A 14,198-nucleotide genomic window follows, 5' to 3' on the forward strand; every position below is an offset into this window, starting at 1 on the left:
ATCCCGACCGAATCGTTTCCCATAGTTTCCGATTGTTACCGATACCGACCGAATTGTTTCCGATAGTTTCCGATCGTTACCGATACCGACCGAATCATTTCCGATAGTTTCCGATCGTTACCGATACCGACCGAATCGTTACCGATCTAAATATGTGGATTATTTAGAGAAGTTTTTTAAGGGTCTAATTTGTATTCATATTTTAGTTACGATGGACCCGCGACACACAGACGCGGAAGACGAACAGTTCCTGTTGAATATGATTGGCGAAGGTCGAGGAGATGTCCCTGAACAAGCTGATGATGGCAGCAATACCGACATATATTTGAATATGTCCGGGGATGGAATTGAGCCACCATCTATTCTAGATGACGCTGGTGCTGAACAAAGTGCTAATGTACATATCACAACTATACTTATTTGTAGTGACAATCATATTTTCATCTGAATCTATATGAATACTATGAATGTTTTTTATAGCCGTCTGGATCATCGTCGCAGCAGAAAAAGACGAAGTGAGGCCTAACAAAAAAACTAGAAGGGCGGTTCATTATAACGGAAGTTGGTCCAGATGGCGAACCGATCGCTCCAGAAGCTGCCGCCAAAAAATTCATAAGACAATCCGGATGTATTGTCAGGGACCACATCCCGATCAGCTTCAGGCTCTGGAAAGCTTCCAATCCAAGCGAGGAACGGGATGCGGTACCCGAAAGAGAAAAAGAATGGTGCTGGCGGGAGCTTAAGAAAAACTTCACGGTTCCAGCTGAATCCGAAGAGATATGCAAGCGCTGGACCCTGAGTAAGATGGCCGAACAACTGCAATCATTCAAGAAAATTTTGACGAAGAAATATATCAAGACCGGGACCACACCCGTATTTATCGGCGAGCTCGAAAAGCTCAGGGGTCACTGGGATGCATTTGTGGAATACAAGTCTTCAGAGCTTGGGCTTCAGAAGGTGCAGAAGGCCAAAGACAACACCTCGAAGAAAGTGTATCATCACACTCTAGGCCAAAGAGGCTACAATCTTGCAATACCCAAATGGGAGAAGATGGAGCAGGATCTGCTTGACAGAGGCATCCAACCTGCGACCATGAACTGACCTGAAAGGTCAAGGACCTGGTTTTATGGTCACAGGGGAAGCTTGGACCCATTGACTGGTGACTACATCTATGGGCCAAACATCCAGCGAGCAGCCCAGAGACTACAGGAGACCATACAAGCAGTGGCCGAGGGAACATTCCAGCCGGATAGAGAGAGGGACGAGCTGACTTACGCCCTTGGGAATCCAGAGCATCCGGGCCGCACAAGAGGCAAAGGCGTGGTTCCGTGGAAGTATGGGTTCAGGGATTACATTGAATCATATAGAAGCTGGCAAAGAAGAAAGAATGATGAGCGGGAGCACTTGCGAAGGCTAGAGGAACGGCTCATGTCACACGATCAAAGACTGGAGGAAGGGATTCAACGCCAAGTGGCCATAGCAATGAGCCAACAACAGCAAGCGCAAACGGTGCCTCCAGAGCCTAATGTCGCAGCCGATCATCTGTCTCAGCGGAAAAGCAGCTGCGCTTCCACAGACATCGCCGTCGTCGAGCCAACGGGGATCCAGGCCGCAGTTGAAGCGACGGCCCCGGAGCGATTTCCAGTGGATGAGATCACCCAGCGGACACCTTGTGACCTGCAGACTGCCATTAAGAACTTAATGTTCACTGTTGCGTACGGTACCGCCATGCCAACCCAACCAGGCGACGTGTACCACGGGTAGCAAATTCCGCCAGGATACACAAGAGTTGGCATGGAGCAGGTGTGCCAGGGTTGGGAGACGCTCGAGCTTGATATTCCTGGAGGCGATGGGGAGAGGACACTAGCAGAAGCCATTCATGGCTACATGCTATGGGATAAGCGCTACATTGTCCTAAAGTCGGATGATCAAACACCAAGACCGGCATCTTAGCATGCCTCTCCAAGGCCGGCATCTCTGCAAAACTCCCCTAGGGCAGCACTGTCTCGGCAAGGTTCATCGGCACATTCTCCATCACCATCATCTCATGCGCCGATGAACACTCAAGCGTCACCGTCGCCTCCATGGTCACCCCCTCTGCCGCCGGCAAAGAAGCAGAAACAGCCACCGGCAAAGAAGGTAGCTACACCGGCTAAGGAGCCTCCAAAGAAGAAGGAAAAGGAGAAGAAAACCAAGGAGGCTCCTATTAAACCCTGGGACATGAGCCTTGAAGAATGCGATCGGATAACTCAAGAAAGAGTTAAAGAGCACTTCAAGCCGAAGCCGAAGCCGGAGCCCGAGAAAGTGATAAATCCGATAGATTTGAAATTTTTTAAGGGAATGTGCGAAGCAAATAAGAGAAAATTCATTCCGAGAGATCCCCCTTCAGACTACGAACCCATAATAATCAAAACTACTGAGAAAAAGAAGAGACAATCAAAGTCGTCGTCGTCCGACATTCCACCGCTCGGAGCCCAAAAGAAACAATCAATAGAGCCTCTCGTAGTGGGACAGACGACGCAACAACAAGACTTTGTTACATTTTTGAAAGAATCAAACCTGACGGCGGCTCAGATTGAAGGGGGAGAAGATATTCCAAAGGCCAATGTGGTCGTCAAATGGACGTATGAGCTGGGCAAATCTCTTGTACCCCCCGAAGTAGTGTCCGTGCTTCCAACGCAAATGTATAAGCTGGGAGGAAATTTACCAACTATTCCATCAGGAGGACCTCGACATCTCTATGGTCGGCTTGTGGGTTCTGTAAGTATTTTACTCTCCTTACGTATTGTTTTGCATGATCTCAACATACTAATCCCTTGATTTATTTGGTATCATGTAGAATAGAGATACAAACTTGCAGGAGAAAGGGATACTCTCACCTCGGCTTCATCGACCCAATTACTTGTAATTGGAGGATCCTACGCGACACTTCCGATGAGCTATTTCAAAACTTGTTCAAGTACATAAGCGTTCATCACAACAAGCAAATGATATTGTTTCGTTACAACTTTGCGTGAGTGGTTCCTTCCGTCTAACTCTTTCTATTCTGTAATCGAATTGTTTAAACCTTAACTACCAAAAACTGCCTCCGTATAATCTTGCAGTGAACACAGGGTCCTAATTGTCATAATTCCCAAAAAGAGCCTACTCGTGGTTATGGACTCATTGAGGAGAAATCCAGAACAATACGAAAATCTTCTTAACATGATGAAAAAGTAATTCTACCACTACTCCATCGATGACCGATAATTTGAATCACTTTGTTACTTGACTATAATTGTTCTAATCATGCACATGATTTGAAAACAATTCGTTAAAAATCATTCAGGCAAATTTGACAAGGAATTGAAGATCTAGACAGATTTTGCGGTACGCACTTGGATGATTTGTTGCGCGATTCTTTAGTTTTATTATATATTCATATAAATACCTGATAATTTCTTCTCTCTTAAAGTGTATGAGGCAGAAACAAGGCACTAATTTATGCGCATACTATGTATGCGAGAATATCCATGGTCTAGTAGGTCCTCCAAGGGCCTGGACAGATTGGGAGGAGAAAGTAAGTAAAAAATTTGTTAATATTTGAACTCGTATTTTAATTAGTCGAAATTAATTATCCCCTTTTTCCATAGGTCGAGGAGATGCGCGATAAACTCATACCGGAGGAAAAGATTATGGCGATTCAAGAACAATTGTCCGGATTTATTGTTTAGCAAGTCCTCGATCCAAAAGGCGAATTCTATTATGATGGACTATCTAATATTGACAATCGCAGCAAATATGATAATATACGCGTATATATGTAATTAAGAACGAATATACCTATGTAAATATATATGTGTGTGTATGTATTAAATTTCTATTTATGAGTATGTATGTATTATATATAAGCACTCCAATAATATATGTGTGTGTATATATATATATATATTAGTGGAGATCATACACACTGAATTCCAATACATAAGTTTAATTGAAATGCAAAAGTATAATTGAAATAGAAAAAGAATTGAGAAAAGAAAAACAGGAAAAAAAAGGGACCTTTTGTCCCGGTTGGTAACACCAACCGGGACAAAAGGGTGCGCCAGCCACGTGGCGCTGGCAGCACCTTTTGTCCCGGTTGCCAGACCCGGGACAAAAGGACCCCCCTTTTGTCCCGGCCTGGCGTTCCCGGTTGGGAAACCTGGACAACAAGGGTTTCCTAACCGGGACAAATTAGCGTTTCTGTAGTAGTGACATCTGAACAGTCGATGTGACAGTAATTTAAAAAACTAAACGAGGCCTTAGCTTGTTTATTTTGGCGGTGTGAAGTTCTATGTGTTATTGTGTTTGGAACTTTGGAAGATGCATTTTTGCCGTTTGAATCTGAATTGGAAGCAGCCGATGGGTTAAGAGGAAATATTTGAGGTGATGTTCCCGACGAGCACTGTGGTATCCAGCGGCCATATAAAGTTTACGTCTTCTAACCTAGGCTGCTCAAATTAAAATATTATTCCAAAATTCTGAATGTTATTTTTTCTCCCTCAAATGTACCTGCGGATTCAATCTAGCATTCCACGATTTGTTTCTAATAAAATGGTTATAGAAAATGTGATCTAAAGATTTTGCAGTCTCAATTATTTACTTTTTTATTAGTCTTTTACTGTTTCATTGCCAAATTAAAATTAGAACTTGATGGTGTAATATCATCTATTCATCTTAAAAACTCGTTTTTTTTTTCAACTGTTCAGACCATTCATAAACTGATTAATGTTGTTACGCAATGCTACCATTGCACAACCTAGTAACATAGTTGTGGTGTTGTTGACGTTAAAATTTTGCAACAGTAATTTTGGAAACACGATAGAAGCCAAGGAGAAGTCCCAGGGAAAACTGGTGGCCCATTTGGGTCAAAGCTGTCAGAAGAAGACCTGACATAGAAGGGATAAGATAATTTTTAATGACATATAAGTGATGGATTATATTTTCGAATAATTGATGCACGCATGGTTAAGGTCCAGTTAAGGATGGCTTGGGCAGTAGTGCGAATAGGCTAGGAGATGATGTCTGCGGAGAATCTCGGAGGAGTCCAATTCCCTTGTAACGAGTTTAAGTACCGGACAGCTGACTGGTATCCATTGGTCGGTACAAAATTACACGCTACTTAGTGCTGGTCAAAATGTCTAATACCAAATTAAAGGGGTCATTTAGTACCGTACCGGGAGTCTTGCACACGCACTACTACAAAAATGCTTTGTAGCAACGTCTCAAATTTTTTTAGGGGCGGATCAAAATGTAACCCGTTGCTACAAATAGACCAGAGTTACTGTAGCTACCGACCCGCTCCTAAAAATATATTTTTAGGGACGAATCACCCCCTCGACCGCTCTTAAAAATAGGTCAATTTTCAGAGACGGACGGGGGCGTCACCCTCCCCTACAAATATTATTTGTAGGGGCGGGTGACGCCCTCACCCACTCCTAAAAAAGTTGAATTCAGAGAGCGGGCATTTTGGTGTTGGCTGCGACCTTATCTTTTTTAGTCTCCCACCCCCACCTTATCTTCTTGTGTCTCCCACCTTCAGCCTCTCACTTCTATCTCTCACCCTCTCACCCATCCCCTCTCTCTTGTCCCTTCAGGCCGGCAAGCAGGGGTGCGTGCTTGCGGCGGCGACCGGCGGCGTGGCGTGGGGACGCGACCCACGGCGGCGCGTGGCTACGGCGGCGTGGAGACAAGGCGCGAGGTGTGGCGTCGTGCCAGACGGCAGCGTGAGGTGGGGCCACGCGGAGCCGGCGCCGTGGGGCCAAGGCGCGAGTCGCGGCGAGGAGCCGGACTGCGGCGCAAGGCGGGGTCGGCGGCGCGAGGCGCAGCGCCATGGGAGCCTGCTGGGCAGAGGCCGTGTGGGAGGCCAAGTAGGAGCACGGCCTAGCTCAGATCTGCGGCGGCTGCGGGGGATTCAAGGCGGGCGGCGGCGAGATCCCAGGCGGCGGAGCGGGCCTCGCGCGGGTGCCGGCGGGCCGCGGCCCCCGGCGGGCGCGCGGGGCCTCCCCCTGCGGCCCCGCCAAGCGCGGCGGCCGTGGGGTAGATGGCGGCGGGGCGAACAGCATCACAGCCCGACGGCGCTCCTCCTGGCCACCGCACGATGCCGCCAAGGTGGTGAACGACGGAGCTCGCGAGCGGCAGGAGGCGGGGTTGGAGAGCGGGCAGAGCCAGCGGTCGTCGCTGTTTGGCGGAGAAGCCGAGCTGGATCCGGGCGCAGCGGCCGGTAGGTCGGCTTTTTTTTGTTTTTTGAATTCCATTTCTAGGGGCGGTCACCCGCCCCTATAGATCCATTTCTAGGGGCAGTCAAGATGCCCGTCCTTGCAAACAGCTATTTTTAGCTGCGAAAAACAGGGGCGGCACCGGGCGGAGCTAGGCGGCGGCGGCTTGTGGCAGCACGCGGTGGTGGCGCCGTTCCAGCCGCGGCGGAGCAGAACGGCCGCGGGGCTGGGCGGCGCGGCGATCAGGGAGGCCAAGCGGCCTTGGGGCGCGTGGCGGTGGCGTGCGGGCCCGCGCAGGGTGGCCCCGCGACGTGCGTGCGGTGGCGCTTCGGCGCCGGTGGTGCCGGATTCGAGCGGGGAAAAGGACGAGGAGGATGAGGGACTCGTGGGGAAGCTCACCACGTGGTCCAATCGGGCGGAGGAAGGTCGGAGAGGGGTCGTCGGTGTGAGGGGGGTGGAGCTCCGGCGAGGGCTGCGGGGGCCGGCGATGGCGGGCTCGATTCCGGCCAGGAAGCGGCTCAATCGAGCTCGTGGAGGGGCGGTGGAGCTTCGGGGCAAGGCAAGGGAGGTCGGGGTGTAGCGAATCGAGGCAAAACGGCGAGGGGGTGGCTGGCGCAAGGCCCGGTGACAGCTCTGCTTGAGCTCGGCTCGACCCGAGCGCGAGGAAGGAGAAGGGGAGGGGAAAATGGATGAGGCCTCACGAGCGGATAAGAATGGTGCAGCGCGGAGGGCGAGGTTCGCCGACGGCCGACGCGTGGAGTCGCCGACGGTGTGCGCGGTCGCCGGTATGGGTGCCGGGGCGACACAGTGGAAGCACAGGACGAAACAGTGGCGAGTTTGAATGATTTTAACTCGATTTTGACCGGATAAAACTCAAAATTCCATATTGAAACCTGAAATTTGGCCAAAATAAAAATTGTAGAGGAAGAAAAGATCTACAACTTTGGTTTTGGCCAAAACTTGATTTGAGACCCAGATTAGAGAAAAAAATGGGGTTGAACTCATCTAAACTAAAGTATACTATGCAAACTTGATTAGCGCTAATGACATTGCTTAGGCCCATAATTAGCAAATTAAGCCTAATCTTGATTCTGAGGTGTTACAGGTACGCTACACTCTTTTTACCTGAAACTCCACATATCAGCCTTAGAGTAGGAAGAAGATGGTCAAAATACGACCATGGTGAGGATCATACACCTTGAGCGACTTGAGAGTACCATTGGGGAATCTTAAACCACTTTTTGAAAACTTGAAAATTATTCCGAGATGGGAACCTGAACAGGAAGTAGGAAATATTCCGGTAAAGTTTGTTCAGTCTCTCAACCGCCCAAGATGAGGGATGAAATGCCAATAAGCCCCATCTCTAGAAACCAAGGTATGAGCCAACTTATTCAAAGTACATATGGGTTAGAGTAATATGTTGTGCATAAGGTTTCTGCAAGATATGAGCATTTATGCAACTCCTGATCCACCGAGCCTCAGCTCTAGCTTTGCTCAAGGACAAGCCAAAGTTTAAGCTTGGGGGGGTGTTGACGGCCATTATTTACCATTTTGACCATCAACTTCTCGGGAATAACTTGAGCCTTGCACCATGTTCCATACCTATTTTACCTATTTCTAACAAACTCCACAAGTTTTGGTGGTTTGAGAGGTTTTGCAGGATTATGCTCAGAATAAGCAAGAAACAACACTAAATAGAGCATCTATAAGGATGGTGAAACATGGATATAAGATGACACCATTATAAACATTATCAAATGCCAAATTTTACATTGACATGTTGAAGAGCTCGTCGAGATGATCAAATTGGACACTTGGTTCACCCAATTTGGAATACGGACGCAAAAGTTATGCAAATTACAAGTTCCGGACTTGGGTTGTGCAGAGGCTGCAGGCCGGCCGGCCTCACCTAGGCCGGCCCGGCACCTTTACCAAACACATCTTGCCTTGCCACAAGACCATTAGGGACCCTCCAATGGACCCCTATGCACTGGATATACAAGCAAATACAAAAGATATGACCGAAAGGCATATCACAGAAGATATTGAAGCCAAGCAACCTCCACCGCCATCTAGAGAAGATCAGGAGCGTCCACGAGAAGGTCGGTGCCAAACGGAGAGAATCCCAGGCTGGCCGGCCAAGGGGAGGATGGCTGGCTCCACTTTGCAGCGTCTCGAGCTCATCTTTGCGTGGAAGCTACGTCAACCGACACTCTTGCGTACAACCGACGCCTCGGCCAAATACCGACCTCTAGCTAGTATAAATAGAGAGCCACACCCTCACTCTCAACACACACCAAGGAGTTCTCTTCTCTCATTCTTAGTTTCTAGAGTAGGTTAGGTAGTTGGGAGTTAGAGTCGAGTCGAGCTTGTCTCGGGATTCCGTAGTCGTAATCGGAAGTCGGTATAAGCTCTTGTATCTTTCCTTTGACATTTATCAATATAGTTATCTTCTTTATCTTTTCGAGTCAATTTTACTTTCCGCATTTATTTATCTTCTCAATTTATCTTACTTGTGTGCGGAAGTAAGTTCCTCTAGCTTAGGCTTTGTATCTTTCTTGTTTATCGGGATCTTACCTTACGGGTTTTCTCGCCCGAACTAGGGAACTCAAGTTAGGTCCCTATGTTGAGGGGATTTCTCTTGCCTGCAACAAGAGAAATCCTAACACCGATAACGAACGTGGTGTCCGAGCTTAGTGTTAGCTAGAAAGTGTGTTCCACCCTACAGTACCGTTGTGGTAGGCGGCAGGTGGTGACAGCCCTGTTCGTCCCTTGTAGTCCACCACGTTCGGGTGTTTTCATAGTAGTAGTTGCAGGTTGTCGTTGGACTGTCTCATCCCTTTCTGTAGTCCTTTTTCTTCCAGCCGCCGAAGTAAGCTCTAGGTTCCCGATAACTAATTATAAGCAGGGTTTAGTTTAGAGAGGCTAGCTCGATAGTTTAGAAGTGTTTCAGGAGTCTTTCTCGCTCGTTGCCCTCCCAGCTACTTACCTCTCTAAGGATTAGAGTCTCCTGTGTCAGACGATCATTGTTGGCCATTATCTTATCTTATCTATCAGGCTTACCCCCACTAAATTAGTCGGTTGATATCTCTAGTAAAGTTTGTCATTCAATTCTTCGATACTCTTTATCCATAGTGCTTCCCTGAGGAAAATTATGATACCCTAGAATACTCCAAGGTGAAGTGCTACAATGGTGATTCTGTGCGCTTGCGGAATCTATATTCTATTGAGCCTAAGAAACACCAACACTTATCCTTCCCATACCAGTGTGTGTGTCCTTGGACGAGCCTGAACCCGTAGATAGTATACTCACATTCCCCAATGGATACGATACCCTGAAATACTCTTGGGTGAAAGCTACAGCGGTATCCGTGCACTTGCGGATTTTATTCGTGACGTTACAAGGTACCAACATATGGCCCGGTACTAATATGCAGACATTAGTACCAGTACTGACTCCCCGAGGACTAATGGTGAGGTCATGGTTCGACTTGGTACAAATAACTGAACATCAGTACCGGGTCGGGCGAAGTGCAATAGCCCTCTATTTAGATCGGCCGTTGCAGCCCTCTACAACAATGGGCGGTATATTTGCCTTGGATCAAAGGCTAGTTCTCTAGTAGTGCGAACACCAAAAAAAACCAAGATTTTAGTTCGGTTTTAGTTTTGTTCGATTTGATTTGTGGGTTTTCGGTGTAAAAGTGCCCACCCCTATTGACATCCATCGAGATGACCAGGGTTGCAATAGTGGTGAGATGGATGATATGCCTTCAACTTCAAATTCATCATGAAGAACAGTGGTCTTACAACTGAGTTTAGCTACCTTTACACTGCGCAAGATGGCAAATGCAAGGGCGGATCCAACATCACGGCAACCATCAAGCAGTATGACGACTTGCCAGTGAACAAGGAGGCGGCTCTTATGAAGGCTCTAGCCAACCAGCCTGTGTCAGTGGCGGTAGATGGAGGACACATGACATTTGAGTTCTACTCAGGTGGTGTGATGATCGGCTCTTGCGGCACAGGCCTGGACCGTGGCATTGTAGCTATTGGTTACACTACTCCAGCGCCCCCATCACCGCTGGTTAAAAATGGGTATCACCACTATTTTGGGGGTGTTGGATTTAAGTCGTGGTGATAGAGGGGCCATCCGTGCCAGTTCATAAACCGTTGGTTATGAGTGTGCCAACCATTCGTGATGAGTGCTCATCACTGCGAGTGCCAGTTTATAGCTAGAACCGTCGGTGATGGGAATATCAACACCACTGTTTAAGATACGAACCGACGGTGATGAGCATTCATCACTAACGGTTTGAATCGGCAGTGAAGACCTTTTTCCCATAAAAATATATTCATATAATAATATTGCACCATTTGTACAACATATATAATATGTAATTATATCAGCAGAATTCAATCATATGAGCTCATACATCGATATATCAAGATTAAAATAAAGAGTCTATACATCCAGATTAAAATAAAGAGTCCATACATAGAGATTAAAACAAAGAGTCCATACACCAAATATATTACAATGTTCGATAAGAACGATACGATCTATGCATTACACCTATAGATTATGCTTAGCTCCTGGCTTCACAACGGTCACTACGGCCAGCAACTTTGAAACCGGCGGTCCGGTTCATTTTGAATTGGCGGTGATAGCCCGTTTGCAATTACTAGTTCTCTAGTAGTGTTAATGTGTTATAGAAAGGATAGTGACAACACCAAGTATTGGCTGATGAAGAATTCTTGGGGTACAACCTGGGGTGAGAATGCATGGATTGTTGAGAATGGAAAAAGACATCTTGAAATTTTCAAAAACAAAAAGAGAAGGACATCTTGATCCGCTAAGAGGGGAATGTGTGACCTTTCCATTAAGCCGTTCCACTATATCGAATAGGCAGCTTCGAATGCCTACAAGGGATCCATGGCGCTGACAGAAGGAAGCGGGAGGCAGTTTGCTTGATGCAAATATGTTGACTTGTTGCTGCTGGATTGTCTAGTATATATATTGATTGTAAATCTAGCCTACAAGTTGTTGGATTCCAAGGGTTTGGCTACTAAGCTATTTCTTTGGAAAGCTCCTACTAAGATTAGAAATTCCCCGATAAAGCTGTTGGTGCTGGGTAAACTCATATTGGCTAAAGTGAAAAAGAAGAAAATGGTAGAGAAATTCGGCTTGGTGCTCACTAAACCTCCATAATATCTAACAAGTCGAGTCTTATGTCGGTCATATAGAATACCAACACATAGAAAAAGGGCTAAAGAAACCAGTCCATGATTTAACATAAGTAAAATGCTATACCTCCAATTCCCTGTATGCATATCCTGTGGTTTCCCCAGTGGAAGGAGCATCATGTTCATTTGCTCCAAACAAAACATACATATTTTTATCTTGAACAAAACATACATGGATATAAAGAAACGGATGTTTCATAATTAAAATTATTGTATGCTCCTAATGTTACACGGTTATTAAATAGATAAGGTACATGTAAGAAGATCTATGAGCTCCTTGTCCTTGTAGAGCACAGAGGCTCTTCACATTTAAATACGAGACACACAGGTGCTAGTGATAGCACTTAAAATGTGAATTGCTGAGTGCTGACACAACAAAATAACAATATGTGTTTAGTCTCCCACAACATTTTGGAAGACAATGCCACAAGGACTAAAGACTGGTTATGCTCCCAAAGACATTCCGTATCACTGGATGTTTTTATCATTTAACATGATGAATACTTCGCCGCAAATTCGGCTATATTCTTGCTTGAGCTCCCTCCTTTCTGCATTGCCTCCTTGGCCTTCTGCATCCACTTAGTGGCGTTCCTCCTAATCTCATCCTTCCTATCCCCATCCATCACTTCCTTGATACACCGTTCAACCTCATACCTTGTCACCAAGCCTTTCTCATCCTTGCGCACTCGCAAGCCCGTACCCCACATGCTCTCCATGTATTTTGATATGGTTGCCTGGTCTGCCCAATGTGGCATTGCGACCATTGGCATGCCATTAGCTATTGCCTCAAGTGTTGAGTTCCATCCGCAGTGTGTGAAGAAACATCCTTCACATTCATAATAGTTGAATTAATCGTTGGTAAAAACATGAACATAACTAAGTTTTAGTTGCTAATATGGTCAATTCAGTTCATTTTTAGTTGGTGGTCAGTTCAGTTCACTAATTGTTTTTTTTTGCTTAATAAGAATGTTGAGGGTTTAATTTTGTACCTGCAGCCTTGTGTGCCAGGACCTCAAGTTGGGGGCACCACGAAACAATAAGGCCATGTTCCTTGCACTTTTCACGGAGTTGATCTGACAACTTGTGTTCTTCATTTGACCTCACAACCCAAAGAAACGGTTTGCCAGAATTGCAGAGTCCATTGCCAAGCTCCTCCAACTGTGTTTCGTCGTATTCAGATACAGTCCCATAGGATACAAGGACAACGGAGCAAGGAGCCTGCTTGTCAAGCCAAGCCATACACGAGACAGTGGTGGTGAATAGGTCGAAGCCGTATGTCTTGTTTGACGGAAGACGCTCATCATCCAGAAAGAATGATGGCAAGCATGGTCCGATCGCCTTTGCGCGCCATGTTTGCTCCATGTAATCTGCCTCCTGCTCATGAGTTAACAAAGAAAGCATGTCAATAATCTCGTGAATTGTGAAGTCCATTGCAAGGCAGAGCATGTGCAGTCAGTAGCCGATTTTTTTGTTTTTGTGTGTCTTGAGCAAAACAACAAACAGGTGGCCAGCAATACCACGCTCACCTTTGGTTCGATGTCGCGGAACGAGTTGACGAGCACGTCGTCGGCGTCCTCCAGCCCCTCGAACTGCCGCAGCAACGTCTGAGTGATCGCGGGGCACCAGTCAGGTTTCGCGGCGAACGGCGGCACGTCGTCGGGCCCAAGCTCGACGCCGAGCAGGCCCCGCCTGGACAGCTCGGCGCCATCCGTGACCGGCAGCGCGAGCCGCCCCGCCCACAGCTCGCCGTAGATGAGGTCCACGGAGCACGGCTGCGACAGGAACGCCGCAGCCGCGACGCCCGCCGCCTGCGCCACCCGCCGCGCCCACGGGAGGTGCGGGTCGTAGACCAGCACGCGGACGGGCCGGCCCTCGGCGGCCTCGGAGCGGAGCAGCTCCGCCAGCGTCTCCGAACCGACGGCCTCGAGGCGGCGGCAGTACTCGGCGAGGTCGGGGCACGCGGCCATGCCGCCGTCATTGAAGCCGTCGGAAATGGCGGCGACGCGGAAGGGGCTGGGCGGGGGCCGAGCCGTGGTGGAGAGGACGTAGCGGGTGGTGACCAGCGTGGGGCGGAGGCCGTGGTACGCGAGGCGGCGGCCGAGCTGGAGCATCGGGTTGGTGTGGCCCTGTGCGCCCGGTACCGGCAGGAGCAGCACGTGCGCGCCGCGGCGGGTGTGGGTCTCCTCGTTGGAGGCGGCAGCGGAGGAGGAGGAGGAGGAGGAAGGCGAGGTGGTGCTGGCGCTCGGGCTCCCCATGGCGCATTGGTTCGGCTGGCTTCTTGCGTCGGTGAGGTATGTAGACGGCGGTGGGATCGGAGGCTAAATAGTGGTGGATGCCGGGCAGTGGCGTGGCGCGCAAGGTTCTTGTGCGTGGACTGATTGGATGCTCCTTTGACTTGTGGGCGTCCTCCACTTCGTTGTTGCTTCCTCCATCACTTGGGGCCTTGGTTGTTGCTTCCTCCATCACTTGGGGCCTTGGTCTACACGCAACACAACATACCAGCACGTTGGTAGGCGCCGCCTTCATAGCTTTAGCTTGTTGAGTAAATTCCCCACGTGCTATTGGAAATTATAGCCATTCTCTCTATACCAACATACCGTCGAAATATAGATGATCTATTCAATGTTATTATATATAATTTTTCATCCCTTATATGCTATTGGTGTTATATTTAGAAGTAACACCGTTAAAATTACTATTATATCTAGAAGTAAC

The 14,198-nt window shown here is 47.9% G+C and overlaps 1 protein-coding gene across 1 annotated transcript; it reads right to left on the reverse strand.

Annotated features, from left to right (window-relative positions):
- Window positions 1–11,662: 11,662 nt before the first annotated feature.
- On the reverse strand, window positions 11,663–13,770 carry LOC120680783 (UDP-glycosyltransferase 79-like). Its single transcript, XM_039962310.1, has 3 exons — window positions 13,010–13,770; window positions 12,473–12,857; window positions 11,663–12,309 (listed from the first exon to the last, which is right to left on the reverse strand). Exons 1-3 carry the CDS (start codon window positions 13,736–13,738, stop codon window positions 11,972–11,974), a joined length of 1,452 nt encoding a protein of 483 aa, XP_039818244.1. The 5' UTR covers window positions 13,739–13,770; the 3' UTR covers window positions 11,663–11,971.
- Between the last annotated feature and the right edge of the window lie 428 nt (window positions 13,771–14,198).

Source organism: Panicum virgatum, chromosome 7N, assembly GCF_016808335.1.
Source record: "Panicum virgatum strain AP13 chromosome 7N, P.virgatum_v5, whole genome shotgun sequence".
Classification (NCBI taxonomy): domain Eukaryota; kingdom Viridiplantae; phylum Streptophyta; class Magnoliopsida; order Poales; family Poaceae; genus Panicum; species Panicum virgatum.

Excerpts from the sequence above, each read along its gene's own strand:
- LOC120680783 (XM_039962310.1), bottom strand. The coding sequence starts at position 13,738 with ATGGGGAGCCCGAGCGCCAGCACCACCTCGCCTTCCTCCTCCTCCTCC. Across the intron at positions 12,858-13,009 it reads TCCGCGACATCGAACCAAAG|GAGGCAGATTACATGGAGCA; the intron begins GTGAGCGTGGTA and ends ACTCATGAGCAG. Across the intron at positions 12,310-12,472 it reads CCTGGCACACAAGGCTGCAG|GATGTTTCTTCACACACTGC; the intron begins GTACAAAATTAA and ends ATGAATGTGAAG.